General features: G+C 32.9%; 1 protein-coding gene across 3 annotated transcripts; it reads right to left on the bottom strand.

Annotated features, from left to right (window-relative positions):
* Nucleotides 1-317: 317 nt before the first annotated feature.
* Nucleotides 318-23,241, bottom strand: LOC115877767. 3 transcript variants are annotated; one of them, XM_030894078.1, is made up of 23 exons: nt 23,085-23,241; nt 22,440-22,785; nt 21,924-22,376; nt 21,607-21,841; nt 21,349-21,542; nt 21,055-21,234; nt 20,816-20,852; nt 20,621-20,745; nt 20,394-20,554; nt 18,531-18,797; nt 16,492-16,697; nt 16,185-16,361; nt 15,644-15,783; nt 15,450-15,520; nt 14,291-14,687; nt 13,817-13,982; nt 13,611-13,763; nt 13,251-13,473; nt 10,881-11,083; nt 10,503-10,768; nt 8,599-8,761; nt 6,622-6,807; nt 318-980 (listed from the first exon to the last, which is right to left on the bottom strand). In XM_030894078.1, the coding sequence occupies exons 2-23, from the start codon at nt 22,752-22,754 to the stop codon at nt 886-888; spliced, it is 4,413 nt and encodes a 1,470-aa protein (XP_030749938.1). In that variant the 5' UTR covers nt 22,755-22,785; nt 23,085-23,241; the 3' UTR covers nt 318-885. The 3 variants fall into 3 exon arrangements, with proteins under 3 accessions (XP_030749938.1, XP_030749940.1, XP_030749939.1); XM_030894080.1 differs by having other exon boundaries at nt 16,185-16,349; XM_030894079.1 differs by lacking the exon at nt 23,085-23,241 and having other exon boundaries at nt 22,440-22,935.
* Between the last annotated feature and the right edge of the window lie 730 nt (nt 23,242-23,971).

The raw sequence follows: 23,971 nt of genomic DNA, 5'->3' as shown, positions 1-23,971 counted from the left end.
ATCGGCAAAAAACAAGAATTACTCCCAAAAATTCATTAACAACACGATATTATACAAAATGACTGACATTATGATAATTGTTAAATAATAAGGGACAACGTTGCTGAACACTGCGCAATGTGACCAACATGGCGATAATAAAATTCGGTTTAAACTAATTTTTGCAGCTTTAAATATATATTACAATAATTTACTCTATAAAGTAAAATGGAGAACAGCTCGCTATCTTAAATTCATTCATTGTGATGATTTAAAAGATTCATAAAACGGATTTACATAAAAAAGGGAAATAGTAAAGGGTGTAATAATTCTTCAAATTTAAATACTAGAAAAAACTTTATTGATGATTTATTACCTAGAATAACATAGGTAGACAATATTTACAAAAAATTTACATAAATTTTCTTCGAGCGTTTTACATACATTTTTCTCCCTAATTTAATCTGCAAAAATATGACCTGCGTTTACTCAAGTCAAATATATTTAAAAAAAAACAAGTTCTCTGGACAATAAACCATCTATGACGTTGAAGTATCGTGATAAATAGATAAAAAAAATATTTAAAGTTAAAATGTCAATACAACAACCATTTAAAATACGAGATATATAACTATTTAAAGATAAATTCAATCTGCTACACTACTTAACTACGCTACAGCTATATTTTGTACAGTTACATAGAACATCGCACCCAGTTCACAAAATAAAATAACTAGGCAGCTTAATAATGTATAAAAGGGAAAAATATAACTTCCCGAAAACTGCAAAGTTATTTTGGGGTGAAAAAGAAATAATTTAAAACCAATTTCAATGTGTAAAGAAAACTAAATGAACATTTTTTGAACAGAAAATGCACAAAAATTACGTTTATATTTAACATAGAAGTTACTCTAATTCTAAACTAGCGTATTCTTCGGGTGAAACTTGGGTCATCATCAGATTGCCGTCGGGTAACATAACCACAACTTTATGCGTGCCACCTGTAAAAAAATTTGATTTAAAAAAAATTGCGTGTGCACCAAATACGTTTTAATTAAAATATACTGCGGCCTCCCCATAAGAGCAATGAGAGAATTTATGTCCCAGTATTGAAGGACAGAAGATCGAGTTTGACATAAGTCCATCCTTGTTCAGTAGATGGATGTAATGCACATGCGCCGAAATGCTACTTTTCTATTGGCCGAATGGTGTCGAGATGGGTTATCGATTTATTTTTGGACGCGTCGTCGGCGTGGATTTTGTTTTCAGTTTGGACTTGGGCAGTCGCCGTTAGAGTTTTCTCTAACTTTCTGTTTTCCACGTGTACTGTGTTTTCGTTTGTATTTTAATCTTTGTGCGTTTATTGACAATTTTGTGATTTAGTTTTAAAGACTTTTGCTGTAGTTTAATTAATAGAACAATGGGAATGGGCTACTGCTTCTTGTGTGGTAGAAGCCAACTAACCAAATTAATAATAGAAATTTTTCTCGATGTTCGTTTGTATCATGAAAGCAAAATCAGAAATGAAAGGGATGTTAATATAAGACAAAAATATACTAAACTAATTTTATTCAAAAATCAATAATTGTTAAAAGCATTATATTTAGTCTTACTATTTTAAAATAAAAAAGACATTATAATGTAAAGACTAAAAATAGAGACTACATAAGGCTAATTATAATGCTTACACAGTTACACACAAACTGTCTTATTGTAAATTATTATTGTTTTTTTTTCATAATATAAAAGAGTATTTACAATGCAACAATGTAAATAATTATATTTTTTGTATCTAGCTTGATTTATGTATAAACTTAATATGTACATACTTTTAGTTATATTTGTTTAATAAAAAATATGTTAATAATAAAGAATTACTTTTGTTTCATTTTAAACCAGGACTGATGTTGATTATTGATCATAAATACATGGGCAGTAAAAGAAACAATAGACAGTAAAAAATGTACTGTTATACTTTGTTTTGCTGCAATTTTTAAGTCGAGTGAAATAGATATGCAATTTGTAATACTAAGTTCTTAAGACAGTTCCTTAATTGAGGTTTTACTAAATTATTTTTTGAATTTTAAAAAAAGTGAAATAGATATGCAATTTGTACTACGAAGTTTTTAAGACAATTTCTTAATAATTGTGGTTTTACTAAATTATTTTTTGAATTTAAAAAAAAAATATCGTACCTGTCACTTTTTTTCATTCGTTTTATTTAATAATAATTGTCTAACACAACAAAGTCTACTTAGAACGATATGATATAAATATAAATGAGTTCATTAAAAAATGGTCTGATTAAAATTAGTACCTAAATAAGCAAAAATTATCCCCTCATAAAACAAGAAATTAAGGAGTTCAGTAAAAGGATTGCAACTATATATTTTATTCAGTAAATTTTCATAATAGTAAGTATAAAAGCACAATCTCTAAAACGACAATATGAATAATGTATATTAAGATTTAACTCGAGTTTCAGTGAAAAAACTATATTGATATTAAAATATTTTAATACCTTCAGAATACTAATTACATACCATAAAATAGGAGTTTTTCGATGCGGGAAGCCTATCTAGAAAAAGAATTTTAGAAATCAGCAATGGGATTCTGTAAGCTCTGTAGCAAGAAATTTCCTATCGAGCCTATGCTATTTGTATACGATTGATGAGTCACTAGACAGGGAAATGTTTACAGAATCGCACTGCAGATACCTATTACGCTACTAGGAGCCCCCCATTGTGAGACAGATATAAAATAATTTTTATATACCTATTCCATAGCCTATTTTTTTAAATGTCTGTAATATTTATAATAAACTTATTTTAACGAGTAGAAGTATTGCACCAGCATCAAAATTAACACTACTTGTAAAAAACTGTTGCTCCTTGAGTTTGTAATAGATATAAACAAAATAAACATTCGAAAATAACTAAATCGAAGATATCTGAAAACTTTTGGTTGAAAAAGTGTTTTGCCATAACATGTTGGATACGATTAAAATATCTCAATTGATAAATATGCGCATAATGTTACATTATCAAACTTATTTGATTTCAGAATATTTAACAAAAAACTTCCAATTTTTCCAAAGATTTAATTCAATTATTAGAACGTCTTTAACCTCAACTTAAAATAAATAAAACCAAAACAAAACATATCATATGATTTGGAACTGTCCAATCAAAGTGCTTACAGATCGAGCAAGCGCAGAAAACCTCCTCCCGAACAAGGATAGACTTATGTAGGAAATGCATTGACATTCTATAGCCATCCTTCAACATCGGGACAGGAATTTAAGCGGTACTCTCCGTATATTTTATTAAAACGTATTTGGTGTGCACTATGTGCGCATATTTGAAGTGAAACTTCTTCCTGACAGCCCTAGATCATATACCGTGCTGGCAACTGTTACTTACTGTTACTTACAACTGTCTTGGGTCGGTATTTACATGTGTGGAAGTAAATCGCATAGGGATCTTACTAAGTCGGAGTGAGAGAAATGCGACGGAGTGCTGTTGCGGCGTTGCCGGTACAACAACCCATCTATTTACTTTTAGAGCATAGCAATTTTCAGCAGTCGTGTAATTTTTTTATTGATAAAGATTTTCACTTACTGTCTACGAAGAAAAAGCAGCAGAAATATTAAGAAAGTTTTTGAAAAAACTACAATCAATTATTTGTAATAGATTTCGAGATATCGATTTTTGAATTCAGAGTTCTAATAGCCACTGTCGAAAACCAACTCAATTCCACTTATTTTTACCAAAAATGCAAGTGTTTCTAGCTTCCACTTAAAAATTTTCAAGCTATAGGGAAAATTACGACTCGTTAATGAATAAACAAATAAAGTATCACGAGACGTAATTAAATCGTGAAGCTGAACGCATGATGTACACCCTTCCCTAGAACTTTAAGTACTGACAGAGGTACTGATTGGGTCGACCGGTCAACTGCGACAAATCTGCTATATCCCGTTCCACGTCTCTTAACAATGTGCACAGTTTCTCGCAGGTGGATGACACTTCTTATGGGAGAACTGGCAATGGTTGAAAACTTGACTACAAGCGATTTTCTAGGAATCTTCCTTACCGATAAATTATTGACAAGAGTGACAGATTAAACCTTGACGTTCTTTCAGTATTACAGTTCATCTCTTTTTCTTTCTAAAGTGTGCGTTGAAAGGAGACAAAAACAATTTTTGGTGAACCATAATTTGTTATTCGAACACCACTTTTCTCCTTGTCGGGTCATTGACGTTGACTTGTCGCCATTTTATTTCTTTTGTTTACACGCTGCATTTTGCTTTGCAAATTTAATACATAAATTATTTAGGCAAATATAGGTTTTTGATAAAACTCCTCGGACTAACGTGTAGGTAAGGGTTGATAAACTTTTTTTTTCATCTTAACATGCTCATTGTCATTCTCCTGATATAGGTGACAGAAAAGGATCATCAAATCAAATTGAATTTTATATTTTTTCATCCCAGGACCGATAGTAAAATATATATTTTATGGATACCTTTTTCTTTCCACTTAGGATATTGAAATTATTGTATACTGTAGTCGTGTTTGGCATTATGCTCTGAGAAATATAGATAAACAAAGAACAACAGATATAAAGCATCCCAGAGGAAAAGAGAGGCAATACCTGTATCTACTCTCTCTGATATTTGTGAAAGTTACGGCAAAGTATTGTTGTAAATGTCATCTTTTTGATCGACCTGAAAACTTCGAGCAAAAAGATTACAATACACCCTGACAGATATCAGAGACGATACAGGTTTTTCCTCTCTTTTCCCCTGGAATACTTTTAATTTATTATTCTTTGTTTATCTAGATTTCTCAGAGCACTATGATAAAAATGATGATCGATGACATTTCCCATATAATTTTACTTTCAAAATTATGATATATATCTTTTATTTCTAAGCCATCTATGACGCCATTTTTTTCAGTTTTGTTATAATTAATTTTGTCTCTTGATCTACTTGTAACATTATTCTTTTAATTTATTAATTTATTGTGGTGAAATTAATTTCTGTTGTATATTTGAATATTTGATAATGATATTAAACATATTTTTAAAAAATGGTGTATTTTTTGTGTTTTTATGTATGTCATAATTAAAAATAAATGAAGAATTAATTTTTTTTATTTTTTTGAACTTCCCACCATGCGTGACAATCTAGTCCGTAGTTCCTACAAGCGATATTGGGGTCGCTAGTAGCAGTATACTTGTCAACAGTGTCAAATTTAAACGTCAATTTCACTTTCCAATATTTAGCAAGGCGCTCGCACTTCTTGTGTATGTGTTTTGTGGTTTCTCGATTCATTTCATACGTTTGGCAACGTGTTTACTGTTCTCTCTTTGTTCAGTACATTATAAACGCATTGTACTCTTCTTACATACTAATAGACCCAAGACTAATCTTTGCCAGCTCTTAGTATACTTACGTGGATAAATCAACGCCATAAGTTTAACATTAAAAAATATGTCTCCAACATCAGACATGCCATTTTCAAACCTTCTTTATTGCACTTATGAAACGTTCAATAGGTTTGTCTTTCTCGAGGACCTTATTAAAAGTTGCACGTATTTCCAAAATAATAACAATTTTATACGGTTTTAGAAAGTACAAATTATACATTTTTATGGAAACCAACTTTTCATTGTCATCATATTATCAGAATCATATGTCATAATCTTAATCCTTTGTGTAATGACGCTTGTTTTTTGCGTTTTTCAATTTAAAAATTGTCCTAATTACTCTTTTATCGACTGCTTTTATATAGCCAAGGATGCAAGTGTGTTCAGTGAGAAATTAATTTTAAGTTTGTGCAATTATATTTCTATTTTTTTTTCGTTGGACTTTCCAAATACTCGTAAAATGACTAGAAAGTGTTTGGTGTGTGGAAGTTCTAATATAAAGGTCCCCGAATTATCTTTTCATAGGCAAGTAAAGTATTCAGTTGTTCTTTTATTTATATTAAGCCACATGCATACTTTCTGGTTAGATTTACTAAGAATATTGATATTTGTACAAAGTGGCTAAATGTATTTTTTATATAATTTAATTTTTTTGACAGTAAACATTCAACTTATTGTTCAAATATAAGCATTTTACAAATTAAATTTTTAAAATTGTTCAAATTTGGCGCGCAGACGATAGGTTCTCGACAAGGATAGATAGAGTAGAAGCACCGCGTGTGCAACAAAAAAAAAAGGAAGAATTAAGGAATTAAGGATAAATGGAAGTCGTTGATATGTTTGCGACAGTTTCCATTGTGATTTATCCACCAAAGTATATATGATCTAGGCTAACAGCTATTAAATTGAAAGGTTTGAAGGACATGTTTGAAAAAGTAATAAATTAAAAGTGTTTTTTAGAAGTAAAAATTAGTTTTCTTAACAAATAGAAGTGCAACAAATAGTTTTTTACGTATAACAATAATAGTTTTATACGCGTAAAATAAAAAAATAATGAAACAGTTTATACGTGTAAGAAATACTTTTTTACACGTAAAAAATAGTTTTTTACGTATAACAAATAGTTTTATAGGCGTAAAATAAAAAAATAATAAAATAATTTTTTAATCGCCATGTTAAAGTTTAAAAGAAAGAAACATTTCTTACCTGGGCTTGGAGGTTCGGCTCTGACCACCTGGGCTACGACCTGATCCTGCATTCCCTCCTCGATACCTTCCATAGTGTCTTCGGTACTGTCAGTTTTGATGTGTAGTGGGGCGTGCACTATATTACTAGCGTTATCTTGGGTCACTGCTGTCGCTATAGATACCGGAACAGGTTGTTCAGTTGGCGCTATATAGAGAGACACAGTTGAAATTAAAAAATTGGTCAAGTGCAAGTCGGACTCACGCACGAAGGGTTCTGTATCATTCATTATCTATACAACATTAGACACTATACTATTATAAACTTTTTTCCGATTTAGCTGAAATTTTGAATGCGCGTATAAGTAATTTAAAAAAAATGAAGAAACACATTACTAAAAATTGTATTACAGTTGTTATTTTTGCTGTTTTTGACACACATTCAGACACCATAGATAATTTTATTTCTAAGTTAAATAATCGTTTTCCTTCCATTAAATTTATGCATGAAATTGAGAACAACGACAGATTACCATTTCTAGATGTATTAGTTATTAGAAATACTAATAATTGCCTGGAATTTGATATCTATAGGAAAAATACGACCAGACGCAGATATATTCCTAATGAATCACATCATAGTGTTGAACATAAAATGGCTAGTTTAAATTTCTAAGTTCATAGATTACTTAGTTTCCCACTTTCCAACGAAAGATATGAAATAGAAAGAGATTACATTAGGAATGTAGCTGAGTGTAATGGATATTCTCCTTCACTAGTTGATAAATTAATTAGAAAACGTAGGTATAGGTTAATGATTTCTGAAAATTCGACTTTTCAAGTGGAGAAAGATACGTCTAAATATTTTTCGATACCGTTTGATGAGAGTTATCCCGTGGTCTAAAAGAAATTTTTAAGAATGTCAATTATAAACTTGTGTATAGTGCTAATAATAAATTACAAAAATTATTAGGTAATCCAAAGGATAAAACACCTCCACTAGAAAGGTCGGGTATTTATGAAATTTCTTGTAAAGATTGTAATCAGAAATATGTTGGGCAAACTAGAAGATCAATATTAACTAGATTTAAAGAACATTTAGCTCAGATAAGATATGGTAAACCGGATAAATCTTGCGTTGCCGAACATATTATTGATAAAGAACATTGTATAGATCTTAATAATTTAAAATTAATTAAAGAAGTCTCAAATTACAGGCAATTAGATGCATATGAAAGCATCAGAATTAATAAATGTAAAGATAGTATGAACAGAGTCAACGGTCCAATTCCTTCAAGTTCTTTGTTCCTACTACTCTAGTGGCGGAAATCTAACTGTTACGCTCAGTTGGCTCTGACTCGGTTGGCTAGATTTTGCCACGGCCACTCGGTGCCCACTGAGCGAGTATATAAACACTTAACTTGTAGATTGTACTTTAGTTTATAATCATCTGCTGATGATGCTAACATGGTTAGCGAAACGCGCGTCCAGTGTAAAATAAAAGTGTTTTGGTGTATTGTGGTGATTTAATGTTTTTATTTTGAAAATTGTATTAATCAATAATAAATATGTAAAAAGTAAAAATACATATGTAAAAATTAAAAAAAAGTCGCCTTGACTAGGATTCGAACCTGCCTTACTACGGCTCCAACCTCACAGCAGCGTAAAGTCCTAACGCTTTAACCACGCGGCCACCGAGGACTTGAAATATTCTATGTAAAATTCTTACTTAAAAGATAATGTTTAGTGAAAGTACTTTTTTATTTATAAATATATATTTAATTCTGTTTTTAGTATTTGTTCTTATAGCGGCAATATAGATACATTATCTGTAAAAATTTCAACTGTCTAGCTATAACGGTTCATAAGATAGAGCTTTGTAACGGACGGACGGACGGCGAAGTCTTACTAATAGGGTTCCCGTTTTTACCCTTTGGGTACGGAACCGTAAAAAAGACACCGAATCATCAAATCTTCAAAAAATAATAAATCTACTTACATGCCATAAGAGGGGCCTCCTCTGATATGCCCAACACCGATCCTGGGTTGGCCTCACTAGTTCCCGCCGCCTCCTCTACAGGTTGAACCTCGCCAATCTCGTTAGTGACCAACAGACATTGCTGTTGTCCGTCCGGACCTTGCGTAATCAATATGGTCTGTCCCTGAAAAAATCAAATGTTTTGCTTTCCAGTTGTACCAACTTGTTTCTTCGTAAAATAAAATAAACTAAAGTAATCGCAAAACAATTTCCGATGCACGTAATCAAGTTTGAGTGACAAGCGATGGCGACAGCGCTGCCAGATTGTGATGGATTTATGAGATGAATCTTAATGTAACATTGGGAAACCATATATTTATTACATAATTTTTTAAAGATTTTTACGTTTTATTTTTAATTTAATAATTAATTTATTTATTAACAGTAGTCACTAACACTCACAGTAGCAATATTTAAATTGAAGGCAGCAGCTACTCGCTACAAATCGAAATAAGTAGAAATAACTTTGAAAGTGGTATAATGTGCTTACCAACGAAACTTAATTCTCTGACTGCAGTCAAAGGTAACAAAGGACCTTTACTGTCACGTTCTCGTTCAAAATAGTTTATCAGGAAAACTACAAGCTCTTTGCTTCGACTGTTTAAATGCTTCGGCATATTTTCAACACAAAATTTTGAAGAAATTCAATACAAAAACTCGAAAATTTAGTTCTTAAAAGAACTGTTTGTGCTTAAAAGTACAATTTTTAAAAAAATAATATGAAAATCAGCAAAATAAAACGAGAATTACTCCCAAAGATTTAACAACACGATATTATACAAAATAATGACTGACATTATGATAATTGTCAAATAATAAACAACAACATTGCTGATCGTGGCGCAATGTCACCAACATAGCGATAATAAAAATCGTTTTAAACTAATTTTTGCAGCTTTAATCTAAATAAAATTTCTGTTATAGTCTTTGAATAAGAAGACTAAGGAAGGAGCATAATGCTATCCATGTATGGTGGGCGGAAAAAGGACTCTAGGGTGGGGATCCTTGACAGTTCTGTTTGACGATTCATTTGACACATTTGAATTTGATTTGAAATTTTGTGGATTTGTCAGTCTTTACGGAGCTTATTTTATGTTATTTATTATTTATTCTACTACTGATAGTTGTATAAAGGTAGTAAATCTAGATGGAAATTGTGGCAGAACTTAAATTAACAGTGACACTGTCGCGATTTATCGAAAAAGACTCTAAAATAGTTGGTTGTGTAGCGTGCGGTAGATCTCGGCAAAAATCGAGTGAAATAATGGAACAACTTTTCGCTAGTAAGTGACTATATAATATACATACGTGTAGTAAATCGATCATTTAGGAAATTCACTTAAATTAACTAATTATATATTTATTCTTGCATTTTTGCTTTTATTTACTACTTGTCAAAGATTAGATGTCAAAGAATTCAGATACGTCAATTTGACTTACCTGCTTCAGTAGCGTATCGGATGTTTATGGTTATAAATAATTATTATAACTTATCTATTTTTATTAGAATTTTATATTTTTATAACAATTTTAATAACTACCAACATTTATTCACAACGTAAAATAATAAAAAAAAATATTGAGTCTACCCCACGTCTACCCTACATCATAGTTTTACGTTTTTTAAATAAAATTAGAACGGCACTGATAAACCGGAATTTAAGTCGGCCATATTTGAGGCCCATCGCGGTGGATCTAAGATTTTTGATATACTCCTTCCTTAGTCTTCTTATTCAAAGGTTGTTTGACAGACTATTCTGTCGTTTGACAGACTATTATGTCGTTTGATAGACTATTCTGTCGTTTGATAGACTATAATTGTCCAACTGGCAGATTATTTTCTATATAAGGTCGCTGTGATTTACCTGTTCGTTTTGTCCAGCTACTTGGTAGATGGTACCGTCGTCGCCGGTGATATAAATGGGATTGTCACCGTCGGCCATCGTGAATGACGACCAGTCAGTGACCGCTTCGGCTTGAGCGACAGGGGTTTCGGCAGACGCTGTTTCTTGTGCGGTTACTACCGGCGTTTGAATCTCCTGTTTAACAACAGCGACGGGCGTAGATACGGCTTTCTTGGGACTGAGGACTTTCTGGGTCTTTGTGAGAGTACCGACAGCTGAATCGTCATCTAGTAAGAAAGGTACATCAAATAAAACATCAGGAAAAACAAAACCATTAGGTAACTTAAGACTAAATTTCAGAGGAAATCTTGTCAAATATATAGCAATATGTGAATGTACCTGTCAAACTGGGCATACTTATAACAGCTTTGGGTTTAGACAGTACATTCTGGACCACCTTAGCGGGCGATGTCCTGGTACTGATGATGGTTCCGTCGGATTTCCTGGTGGTAGTGACCACTCTTTGAACGATTCTGGTAGCGGGCTGCTGTCTTTGCGCGTACTGCGGTGTCTTTTGGACAGCACTTGCTGGGCCACCAGATCTACAAAGATAAAATTAAAGATAATAAAACAAAATTCGTTTGAAGCTGTTAGATTATCATATAATAAATAACCAAAAAAAGTCACAAATAAAGATTGTTTGGTAGTGGTTTTCACATAGATTTTGTTAATCACATTTAAATTTGATCATGAACTACCACTTTGAGAAGATGAACAACTTAATAATTTTCTTTCCAATACACAAAATGTTATCCACTACAGTTTGTTAATTTTTAAATCTTTTCACTTTACCCACACTTTTAAAGTTAATTAACAAGAAATAAATAGCAAACCATTACATTCCAACTCTGAAACAATTCTAAATGCTACTAAATTGCCATTTTCTGTCCATTTCTCTTTTTTCAAACCTTAGTAGGAGTAGTAATAGATTTAAAATTTTACAGATAAGTGTAAAGTGGAAGAGAATGGAAATAATTATATTAATAGTCATAAAAACTTTTAAAGAAGTGCTAATTGCTAAGTAGTATATATTACAGAAGGCCAACAAACCTCTTGAAGTAAATTTAGAAATAAACTGTTAAAATATAAAAATAAATTATGAATAACGGTAATTTTCTACAGGGTGATCCAATCCTGTTTCATTTAGATGAAAAAAAAACTGTTAATAGGGTTAACATTTTCTACAGTTTTTCACACAGTTTAACTGACTATAGTAAAGTAAACTGCAAATTTATTAAATGTACACGGAAGTCAAACACTATAAATCATAGTTTTGCTCAACATTTCACAAAACACCTAGTGGACAAGTCACTAAGTAATTGCACGTCAGATCTGCATATCTATAATGACGCAAGAGACAAGTTAGATATTTTTGGCTGTAATACTATTAAAACTTGTATCATCTAGTTTTTGATGTTTACTAACTTCCAAACTCCCCAACAACATTCAAGATTCAAAGGCCAAAATGACATTTCCCGCAAATTTTGAAGTATAATCCGGTGTTTAACCATAGTAAATTTTTGTTATTTTTAATATAAAATTCAATTGAAGTGATTAAAAAGTACTCCCTCAATACAAAAAGAAATGCAACGAAGTTACAATTAAGGAATAAATAATAAATCAAATTCAATACAAATTTCACTGGTTTGAAATGACGCGTAGAAAATTGTGACGTCACCTATCAGCATTTGACTGAATAGTTGACAGAGGGCGCGAGCCTCTGAAGAATAATATTATGGCGTGTCTAGTTCTCTGCTACAGTATTTACACAATATATCTTAAAATCACGTCAGATTTTTCTATTTTTATTAAGATCGTTTTTGCGGGATTATTCTTTATTACCCCAATATTAAATTTACTTTTATATTTTTTACTACTAGAAATTAAAACTTAAATTTTTATAATTAACAGGTTACTGCCATTTTTATCGTAGCACTAAACACTACCAAAGTTGTTCAGATGTTTGAGACGTTCGAGGGTTCGAGGTTAGATTAGTATTTTGTGGATTTTGCGTTTGGCGTGCAATACTTTGAGTTTTCAATTTTGTTTTATTGTACCCTCTTTATTATTTTTGTAATGAAGGGTGTTAAAGTTTGTTTTGTAAAGGGCTGTCTAAATAACTCTGAAGGCTCTCCAGAAAAAGTTTTTATAACTGTTCCTTTGGATAAAAGCCGTCGAAGAGCCTGGTTTGAAGCGGCAAGACAACGATATGTCAGCAAAAGTACGATATTTTGCTGTGAAGATCATTTTAACGTAAGTTCCTTAAGTTTTATTTTACAATTAATTTTATATCTACTTTGTACCTGATGGCAAACCGTGACACTTTTGATAGGTGACGTCAGAGATTGCAAAAGTGTAAATTTGAAATTCTTAATATTGATTAATTTTTTTTAAAAAATGGGATGAAATTGAAGTAAAATAAAAAAATACGGGTGTCATAAAATTGTATGAAGATTAATTATTTGCAATAAAAAAACTATGGTTAAACTCCGGAATAGTGGAAAAGTCAAAAGTTTGTTAACTCTTTCTACTAATTGAAAATGACTACCACTAATTTAGATGATCTGAATGCTTACATTGAAATTAAAAGAACAAACTTCTACGCTAATTGAAACCACTAATTTATTCCACTAATTATGAGGCTCTGAACGGATAATTTATAATTTCTGAACTTAACAATATATATTATTAACAAAATATAATACATACCTGACCACAGTAGTTCCTCCAATTTTTCTTGGACCTGCACCGATAGGAGCTGAAACGCTCTTTGTAGAATAAACTTGGACTTTGTTAGTTGCTGCAGCGGCCTGACGTGGTCCACCCAGGGTAGAGTAAGTCCTAGTAGGTTGAAGAGGTGATGGGAGAGGCTTTTGAGGGGTCAAGTTGAATCTAGGTTTGGGGGCAACAGCCCTGGGACGTCCTACGTTACCTGATATAAAAATGGAACAGTTCTATACAGAGGAGAATGCGCAAATCTATCAATATTAATGTTGTACTGTTCCTTTATAAGAACATTATGACCACAAACAAGCATGTATAAAAAAATATGTTAATCCTAACACTTACCATGTCCAGTTTGTGGAGTTATAACGTGCCTCACCACGGGTTTTGGCTGCGGAGTTCTCTGACCAATGGAAGAATTGAGAATTTTTTGCTGAACTACTCTACCACGTTGAGGCGTGCTTGTTTTGAGAGGAGATATAATAGCCCTTTGATTGCCTAAATTTTAAGAAATTTTAATAGAAAAATTAAAAAAAATTATAAAAGCTTACCTTGAGTCAATGCCTTGTTCAAAATAGAACCTTCGGTTATACCCTGACCGGTTGTATATTTGACCACTCGTCTGATGCCGGACGTATTGGGATCTGATTTAATACTATGAAGAATTGGAGATGGGTGGGATTCTTTGATTTCCAGAGCCAGCGGGTCGCTTTCGTTCTGTAATAAAAACATGCGTCAACAAACCGACTATACAGGGTCCGGCAAAAGTGCGTAGGGGCATCTGTAGCTCCTAGAATAAAAAACTCGGGAATTTTGTTTAAGTACAAACCTAAAGTATGCACGGGGATGTATTTCAGGAAAATATTTTAACTTATATAGGGTACAGATGCCCCGCGCCCTATTGCCGGAAACTGTATACTGACATTTTATACAGGGTGTTTCTAGCTGTATAGACATCTTCTTTAAAACTCGAATATGAAACGTTTCTACTTCTAATCTGTATAACCAACCAATACTACACTCACCTGAATATCACCCTCCAGATCCTCCTCCGTAATATCGGCCGCCGCCAACTTCACGATATTCTCCAACTCGTTCGTAGTAGGAGGGGCAGGCGCCGGCTCCTCCTTGATCACCACCGGCTTGTCCACGTACTCCCTGCCGGCGATCTTACCGGTGGAGGGATCCAGCAGGAACTCCCCCTGGGGACTCTCCGGCTCCGGAAGAGGCTCGTCCTCCGAGGGGAAGGGCAAGGGTTCCAGGCCGTCGTCCGACTCGTCTTCGACGCGCTGCTTGTCCGGCTCGCCCTGGACCTTGGTCACTGCGGCGGCGACGGTCGTCGACGTCGTTTCGGCGAGTTTCTTCAGTACCTTGGCCACGCTCTCGCCGGACGAGGAGATTTTGCGTACTCTGGGAGTTACCCTGTAGGGATAAAGAGAGTGTTTATTTAGCTGTAGGCTATGAATTAAAGTATATACTCTGTTTTTTTTCTCAGGTAAGATTGCGACAGACGATGACAGAAGAAAAGCAGATGTCCCATATCAATCTACTTATTTTACTAAAAAAAGTTTCTAATATTTTTTAAGTTAACTATAGATGGGTTTAAATATAAATCCGTCACGCGTCGTCTTTTGTTGTTTTTAACCAATTTTATTGGTTTATTTCAAAAATGACAGATCATATTTCAATTTTATTGGTTTGACGGAACGATGAACGACACACGGACGCCAATGCGTATGAACTCGCCCTTAGATTTTTGAGGCTTGTCAAAGTCTTACCATATTATAGGTTATAATTTTGTGGCAACTTATGTCAAATACCCTGCGTTTTGGAAGATGATGCATTTTGATTCGTGTTATAACGTGTGTTTTGTCTTTTGAAGTCAAGCTTGTAGCTTCCCTGATAAACTATTTTGAACGAGAACGCGACAAAAAGGCTTTACTACCCTTGACTGCAAACAGAGAAGTAAGTTTGATTGATAAGCACATTATACCATTAAATTCTGTGATTATTAGTTTGTGCATTCATAGCACCCTCTTACTTGCTATGGCATTGTAAGATGTACATCAATAAATAAATAAATAACCCATAATAACACTTAGAATAATCTTCATAATGGACTAGTTTTTGCCAATATGTAGTAAGTAAAATGAGTCCAGGCTTAAACTAAAACAATGAACTTACTTTTGTTGTGACGTCACTTTGACTGGTGTCACTTTCACTGGTGTAGATGAAACACTGGTTTTTGGAGAGACCTGCAAAGAAATCGTTAAATAATTTCACAAAAAATAAGACAAAACAGAAAAAGATAAAGTAAGCCTTTTTAAACAACATTATTTTTCTCAACATCAAGTGTTGCCATATTATGCTAAACTCACTTGTATTATCTGCTTGGTAGTGTTGCCATCCTTTTTGACGATTTTGATCTGCGTCTGTCCAATCTTTGGCGCCACTTTGACAATAGTCTGTCCACCGCTCGTGGCTACTTTGGACGTGGATGAATCCAATTTAATAATACCTAACATAAAAACAAAGATCGTCACAGTATTTAGATTTCTGTTTAGTCTTCCTAATTTCAATAATAATATATTCATAAATACAAATAACGAAAGAATATAAATAAAAAATGGGTCAAGTGCGAGTCGGACTCGCGCACGAAGGGTTCCGTACCATTCATTATCTATACAACATTAGATACTTTTTTATTTCTAAACATTTATTTAATTCTGTTTTTAGTATTTGTTCTTATAGCGGCAACATAGATACATTATCTGTAAAAATTTCAACTGTCTAGCCATAACAGTTCATAAGATAGACCTTTGTGACAGACGGACGGACGGACAGCAAAGTCTTAGTAATAGAGTTCTCGTTTTTACCCTTTGGGTACGGAACCCTAAAAAACATGAAATATGATCTTACCTGCAGTTTTTGACATGATATAAACCCCGGAACTAAGAGCAGGCAGTTGTTTCTGATTGATGCGTACCACTCCATTGGCGTCGGGAATCAAAATGTTGGAGGGCAAGATCTGCTGAGTCGTGCCGGTACTACCGTTCTTCACGGTCACAGCGGGAGTTTTGGGCACTGGAAAATACTCTGTTATTGCTCGATTAGAATTAACACAACAGAACTCCAGATTTATATATGCTATACATATTTTACAAAAATCATATACCTAATTAATTAATTTCATTAATGTTTTAAGTAAATTTTGTAGGATTCTCACCTTTTTTGATGGTCATTTTCGGTTTGGTAACTTCCTTGTCAGACTCTTCTGAATCCTCTTCGAGTTTGATTCGTTTGTCGTCATAGTCTTCGTCACTGTCGTCCTCGTGTCTGCGCTTAACGCCAGTAGAATCGTCATCGGAAATGTTACCGCACCAAGCCTTCACTTGGTTCAGAGCCTTTTGCTTGCTGGACCTTTGTGGACGTCTGAAAAGGAAATTATAGTAAATGCTTTTATTTGCTCTTTATATATTAAATATACTAAGGGCTGGCAAAGGTTAGTCTTGGGTCGTTCCGTATGTAAGAAGAGTACAATGCGTTTATAATGTACTGAACAAAGAGAGAACAGTAAAAACGTTGCCAAACGTATGAAATAAACCAAGAAACTGTGCACATTGCTAAGAGACATGGAAGAGGATATAGCAGATTCGTCGCCGGTTGACCCAATCAGTACTATGATCAGGACATACTTAAAATTCTAAGAAAGGGTGTACATCATGCGTTCAGCTTCACGATTTATTTACGTCTTATAATACTTTGTTTATTTATTAACGAGTCGTTGTAATTTTCCCTATAGATTGTAATTTTTTAAGTGCAAGTTAGAAACGCTTGCACTTTTGGTAAAAATAAGTGGAATTGAGTTGGTGTTCGACAGCGGTCGCGCTATTAGAACTCTAAATTAATAAATCAATATTTCGAAATCCATTAGAAATAATTGATTGTAGTTTTTTTCAAAAACTTTCTTAATATTTCTGCTATATTTTCTACGCCGACAGTATGTGAAAATCTTCATAAATAAAAAATACTCAGGTACTCAGGTTGGCAGATGCAAGACAAACATGAACCAGTGGGGCTACCTTGACGGACCTGTATCCTGTGAATGCGGAGAGGAACAAAATATGAGGCATCTTCTCTTATGCCCAAATCTCCCAAACATATGCAATCAGAGTGATCTGGCGGAGAGAAATACCAACGCTCTGGAGTGTGCCAAGTACTGGATATCCTGTATATAACCGCTGTGTGCATATATATTTTTTGTAGTTTATCTAATTCTGTACAAGTTTTGTTCCTATTTATGTTGATTATTTGACTATGTTTTTTTTTAAATGTATGATGTGCCTTTTTTATTAATTTGGCCGTTTTGTATATTTTATATATGTATTTTTGTATTTCTTCATTTTTTTTCATATACTGAGTTGGACACGAAAAAATAAATAAGTGCAAGTTAGAAACGCTTGCACTTTTGGTAAAAATAAGTGGAATTGAGTTGGTGTTCGACAGTGATCGCGCTATTAGAACTCTAAATTAATAAATCAATATCTCGAAATCCATTAGAAATAATTGATTGTAGTTTTTTTCAAAAACTTTCAATCAAAATACTAATTCAATCAAAAATACGCAGACAGTATGTGAAAGTCTTATAAATAAAAAACTTACTTGATTGCTAAAAATCGCTACACACTAAAAGTAAATGGACAGGTGCTTTAAAATTTTTGAAAAAAAAACAAGCCTATCGAATTTTTCTTATTTAAACATCTTGTAAAAGATCCGCATTTCAAAATAAAAAAAAAGTTTCAATATCTAAAGTGGTTCTTGAGTTATCGCGTGTTATGTTTTAAAAATTGAGTTTTTAAATTATCGCGATTACTGACGTTTTCTCGTTATAAAAAAAATGGACACCCTAACGATATCCTTATAATACCATTTCAGATGTTCAGAAACATATCTGATGATTTTATCTAGTTATCTTTTCGAAAAAAAGTCTTTTAAAAATAAGCGGTTTGCGATTGTGATTTTACTTTACTTGATAGGGAAAGGCGTACCGGCGAAATGTGGCAACGCTCCGACTTAATAAGATCCCTAGCGATTTACTTCCACACATGTAAATACCGACCCAAAACTAAGAGTTGCCAGCACGAAGGAAAAAAATGAAGTAAACGCCATTTTTTATACATTACAACAATAGTTATTTATTATAGGTATAAGTGTTTTTGTTTTGGTTAGGTTAGTTAAAAAATTTAAGATAATTTAAGTACTTACCCGCTAGAAGATTCGCCACCGTAATCATCGCTAACTCCGCCCACCACATTGCTGATCTTTGGAGCGATAGACATTTTCGGAGCGATAGGGACGTACTGCTGAGCCGGGGTCGTCTTGTACTTAGTCGGAGGCCTGCCTCGGCCTTTGGGAGTGGTTTGCAGCTGTTTAGCTTTCTCCTCCTTAACTCGCTTCAGTTGTTCTTCGAACTGGTCCAGCATCTTTTTGCAGTGGGTGAGGTTGGTTACAGGCTCCCAAGTGTTTGATTCACTGAGAAAAATAAACATTGAATTCAAAATATATCGGCAGTATAAATCTACTGTCGATTTATCACTAATAATTACAAATATCTATTACAATATTTATTTTTGTCCAAATAATGGTTTCCGTCCATTGGTTTTGGCAGCGCACGCCAGAATAGCTCGCAAATTGCAGAATTTTTTCCTACTTACATACTTGACACTCATCGTTATATTTTGAACAATTCACACAAAATCTTTAAAAATTATAGACTATGTGTTATTCTAATGTATAAGCTATATTATTGTAAAGTTTCATTAAAATCCATTCAGTAGTTTTGGCGTGAAAGAGTAACATATTAAACATCCATACATACAAACTTTCTCGTTTATAATACAAATAAGGATTAATTTGTTGCAAACCTTTTGACGGACACTGTATAGTGTTTAAAAGCTTTAACAAAAAAAACAGAAATCAAGTTTTAATTTTAACACCCTGTAGATTAGACAGGTGTTAAAATTTAAAAAAAAAATCAAATTTCTTGCAATATGTCGGAAACTATTCAGATATTCTCTATTCTATTTAGACTTTCTTCAATTTTGATTGCGTGGTAGGTATAAAAGCAGACTTTTATCATTAACTGTTATTTTTCAATATGAACCAGTGGCATCCATACGGACACACGCCTGGATTATTTGATTAAAATAAATGGTACGCCACTGCTTTATTCAAGAAAATATACTTTTAAAAGCTTATAACTTTTTTGTTTGTTGGGTTAAAGCATTCATTCAAAAAACAAGTATAACATTGTAGAAGTTTCAGACAACTTTTTGCGAGTGTTATCAAAAATGACAGTAGGTGTCACATGTCAGATTTTTAAAACTAAAAAAAACTTTTTAAATGGAACACCCTGTATATTAGTAGCGCATTAGATAGTCCCCTTTACTCTGAAGTGGGTCAAACTAAAATGATAACCGGTTAAGATAAGCGGTTTTTGAGAAAACAAATCAACTAAAAGTCCGCCTTGATATTCATTTACAGTATGTCCCTGGATTTTGGAAAATTCAACCATTTTTTATGTTTTTCTTAATTTTCTCTAAACGGTATGGAAATTACGAAAAATACAAACGGGATTAACCATTTTAGAACAAGCAAAAATTTTATGAAGAATACATTTTCGTCAAAATGTCAATAATAAAAAAGTTTTTCCTCTTGTAAAGACAATACGGAGACATACTGTATAAGACGGGATATCTGGCAACCTTGGATGTAAAAGAAAAACTAAAGAGATCAATTTTGTTAAAAAAAATATTGACAATCAAGATTTTTTTTCTTTAAATTTTTAACACCCTGTAGATCAAAAAGGAGATTACTTTGGACCCCACGTTCATATAAATTTTTGTCTTAAAGATATGAGGAATCACACCCTAAAATGTTTAAACTACTTAGGAAACACCCTGTATATCTATGAAAATCTTTTTAAAATATGAACTACTATTGACAGGTTATTTTATTTAGAGCTTTTAGAGAGAAACTTTAGATAACCCCGTATATTAAAATAATATTGTAATTTTTTTTCAAAAAATATAAAAATATCAAATAACAAATAACATTTTTAAAACTTACGATGGAAAGTTCTCCCACTTGATGTTATACTCCCATGTTTTCCTCCTGGGATTGAATCTCTTAGCCACAATTTTCTCCACCACGTACTCCTGTTTTTGCGTAGACAGAACCTTGGTTGTCCTAATTGCAGTATTGGTACGATCAGAACCACCAGATCCAACCTGTAATCAATGATTTATTTTTGTTTACAAATAGGAAACCTCGTTTTTATTTTTTAAAAATGTTACCTTATTACTTGGCAAAATTGTGACATCATTATTCAATTTGACTGGTACGTTTATTGATTTTTTGACAAACTTGCTAGGTGAGCTGTCCTCTTCCAAGTCGTCAGAATTCTCCTTGTTGCTGTCAACTAGAAACCAGGTAACAGGTAAATAAAAACGTTACCTTAATTGTTTTTTATTTAATAAAAATTTACTTACCAAACTCTATAGGTAATGGACGCGGAGGCTCATCAACCTGAAATAAATAATATAAATTTTATCATTAATTTTATTTATTAAAAATTAATGATACAAAGAGTGCAAAAAATAAGCGCAAAGATTTAAAAGTCCTGCACTTTTTAATTTCAAAATTTCATTAGTTTAAACTAAAAGCAATCTCAAAATTACTTATCTTTCAAATTTTTAAAATTTTATTGTGTATAAAAAAAAGCTTTTACCTTTTGAACCATAACTTGCTTGTTCTGTCTCCCTTTAATTTCTGTTACTTTGGCGTTTGCAATTTTCGTAGCATACTGTATGGACTGACCGGCGGTAATCCATGCAGTCTTATTATCGTCAGGCAATTTGCACCATTTTTGATACAACGTCCAAGCAGATAATGCATTCTCACCAAGATCCTAAAAATTAAATAAAAAAAGACAGAATTATTATATTAAACAATAAAAATTAATCTAATGCAACTCAAGGTATTTCTTAAACCATCTAAATTAATTATTTGTTAATATACTGACCTTAGTTTGTTTTGTTTTCCACAAAACGTAACCCCACACTTGAGGTTTACCATCGTTGTCACATGCAGCAGTAATGGCCGACTTTTTAGAACATTTGCCATCTTTATGTTCACTAAATTCCTCAATATAAATAAATGAATTGTGGCACTCACCACAAACCAGCACATCAAGCTTTTTTATCTCTTCTTGTGCCTCTGGAAAAAAAATGTTTAAAATAAAAACAACTGTTATATTTCTATATAGATTTAAATGTATTACTTTCAATAAGAACTTGATCCCTAGCTACTCCAGATGTATCCTGTTCACTATAGGAATCAGTTGATACTGGCTCATCGGGTTTTTCTCCAAGACCATCGTTTAATATTTGCTCTACGTTTTCCTCGGGTGGCTCACTAGTTACCGATTCGTCAAATTTACCATTTTGTGTATTTTCTGAATTCTTTTTCGGGGGCATCTTGTCGATTTCCTTTTGAATCTCTTCTATAGATTCAGTCTAAAAATAAGCAGGTTAAAGAAACAGTAAAATAATAATGATCAGCTAAATCTAAACTAACTAAATCTTGCTCAAACATCACCTGCATAAATTCTACATCTGATAAAATTGTTGAGTCCTTCTTCTGGGTCATTTCAGCTGATTGTTTCTGAGTCTCACTATCTACTTCCATAGACTCTGCTTCTTTACTCTCACTCACTCCCAAATTCTTGCTCGATACTGTCTCAGAAACCTTTTCATTTGAAGCCTCTGTATCGAGGTTTGTATTTTCATTTAATGTATCTTCCGCTGTTATTGTTTCTGACAAGGAGAAATTTGCTTCTAATTCATTAGTTTCACTCACAAGTACCGGAATTTGTTCTGAACTATCAGTGTCTTTTTGAGAACCCTCACTGTTTTCTTTCTCGTTTGTATCTAAACCTTTGTCTCCATCATTGTTATCAATATCTTGTGATCCAATACGTTTAGAACTAAGCTGCTCATCAGCAATCTTCTTGATAAATTGATCAATCGCTATAGAAGGGTCTTCCTCCACCTATGACAAACAAAAACGTTAATTTTACTTATTACAAATTAATGCCTATATGCAAATAACTACCTGAGTATCAAGGGCCTCTTCTTGTTGTACTACAGCGTCTGAATTATCCTCAGCGGAGCCCACTTCTACAGACTGAGTGGTTTCTATTGAGGCTGTATCAATGGAACTGAATGATACAGAATCAGATGTAATAATGTCTGATGCGGATGCTAAAGGATCTGGAACGACTGACGACTCTGCAGAAGTAAATTCACAAGGCGTCTGGTCTGCATTCGAAGCCGAAGAAGTTGTGGTTGGAACTGGAAAATCTGTAGCGTCTAAAGAAGGCATAGAAACGCTGGCCTTATGACCGGTATCTTTTCCAATTTCTTCCATAATTTAGTACTTTCAGCTTTATTTGTGTCACCTAAAAAAGATCCGAACAATAAGGCCATTTTTCGTCAAATCTCAAACGACTTTTCAAAAATAAATATTTTTTATATTTAGCGCCAAAAAATGGTTTTTTGGAACAAGCTTCAACGATATATGCAAAGAAAAGAATGGCCTCGCTGTCAAGCAAGATGGCCGATTAGACAGACGTGAAGAAAAAGGATGCCTGCGAAAAGTCAACTAAAATTTTGCAATGAAAAATATATGTTTACTTCGAAAAATGTAGCTTTTAACGTGCCATTAAGCTTTTGAGTAAAAATTTGTTGTGTACTTTACCTTACGAAAAGAATTTTAATAAAATCACCACAAGCGTTCCGTTCATAGCGAAAGTGCTGCTGCGTCAAAAGTACGCACTAAAACATGGCGGGATATGCCAATCAACGTTTCGAGATACGCCTGCAAAATATCAACTATTTAAGGTCTCTTCGCGACCTTTTTGATGATTAATGTATGAAAGTTTATATTTTTTTGAAAGAAAATAACGTAGAGTTGTAACGTTGGTAGATCTGATTTTTGATAAATTTTCGATTTTTGTGTTTGGGTTTGCCAACCTGACAAAGGAAAGAGAGATAGACTTATACAAATTTACCAATTGGAACAAGGACACACGACATTTAACCGCCAAATTTAAACTACATGCATTTCTGCAAATCAACAACTTTATTTATTTAAATATGAACCTTGTTTATTTTTAAAAGCTTACGACCTTCTAAATATAATACACAAAAACGCACTTGCCCCAAAAATGTATAATAAAGAATATTCTCATAACAGACCATTAAAAAACTTTTCAATAAGAAGTAAAATTGCATTTTCTATTAGTAGCAAATAATCATCATAAAAATCATATTTTAACCGGACAGAATGAAAAGTAATTGATTATTTACTTCAGCAAACCTTCGTTTTCTCGTAAAATGTTGCAGACAGCAAATCCAGTGAGCAAATCCCAAGCAAATCCAATGAGCACGCACTATGTGTATTACTGGTTGTCTATCTTAAATACTAAAGCATGCAGAGGTGCACTTAAAAATATTAGAAAATCAAGATTATTAATCAAATTTACATGAAGGTTAATAAAACTCATTTTTCTAATGTAATGTTTATTGAAATCCATTTATAATACAATTTGGACTACAATATAATTGTAAAAAAAGAGAACTTAC

Source organism: Sitophilus oryzae, unplaced genomic scaffold, assembly GCF_002938485.1.
Source record: "Sitophilus oryzae breed Bouriz unplaced genomic scaffold, Soryzae_2.0 scaffold_1498_pilon_pilon, whole genome shotgun sequence".
In the NCBI taxonomy this organism is placed as follows: domain Eukaryota; kingdom Metazoa; phylum Arthropoda; class Insecta; order Coleoptera; family Curculionidae; genus Sitophilus; species Sitophilus oryzae.
Note: the sequence above shows the minus strand (reverse complement) of the source record. Positions and strands in the feature narration are given on the sequence as shown.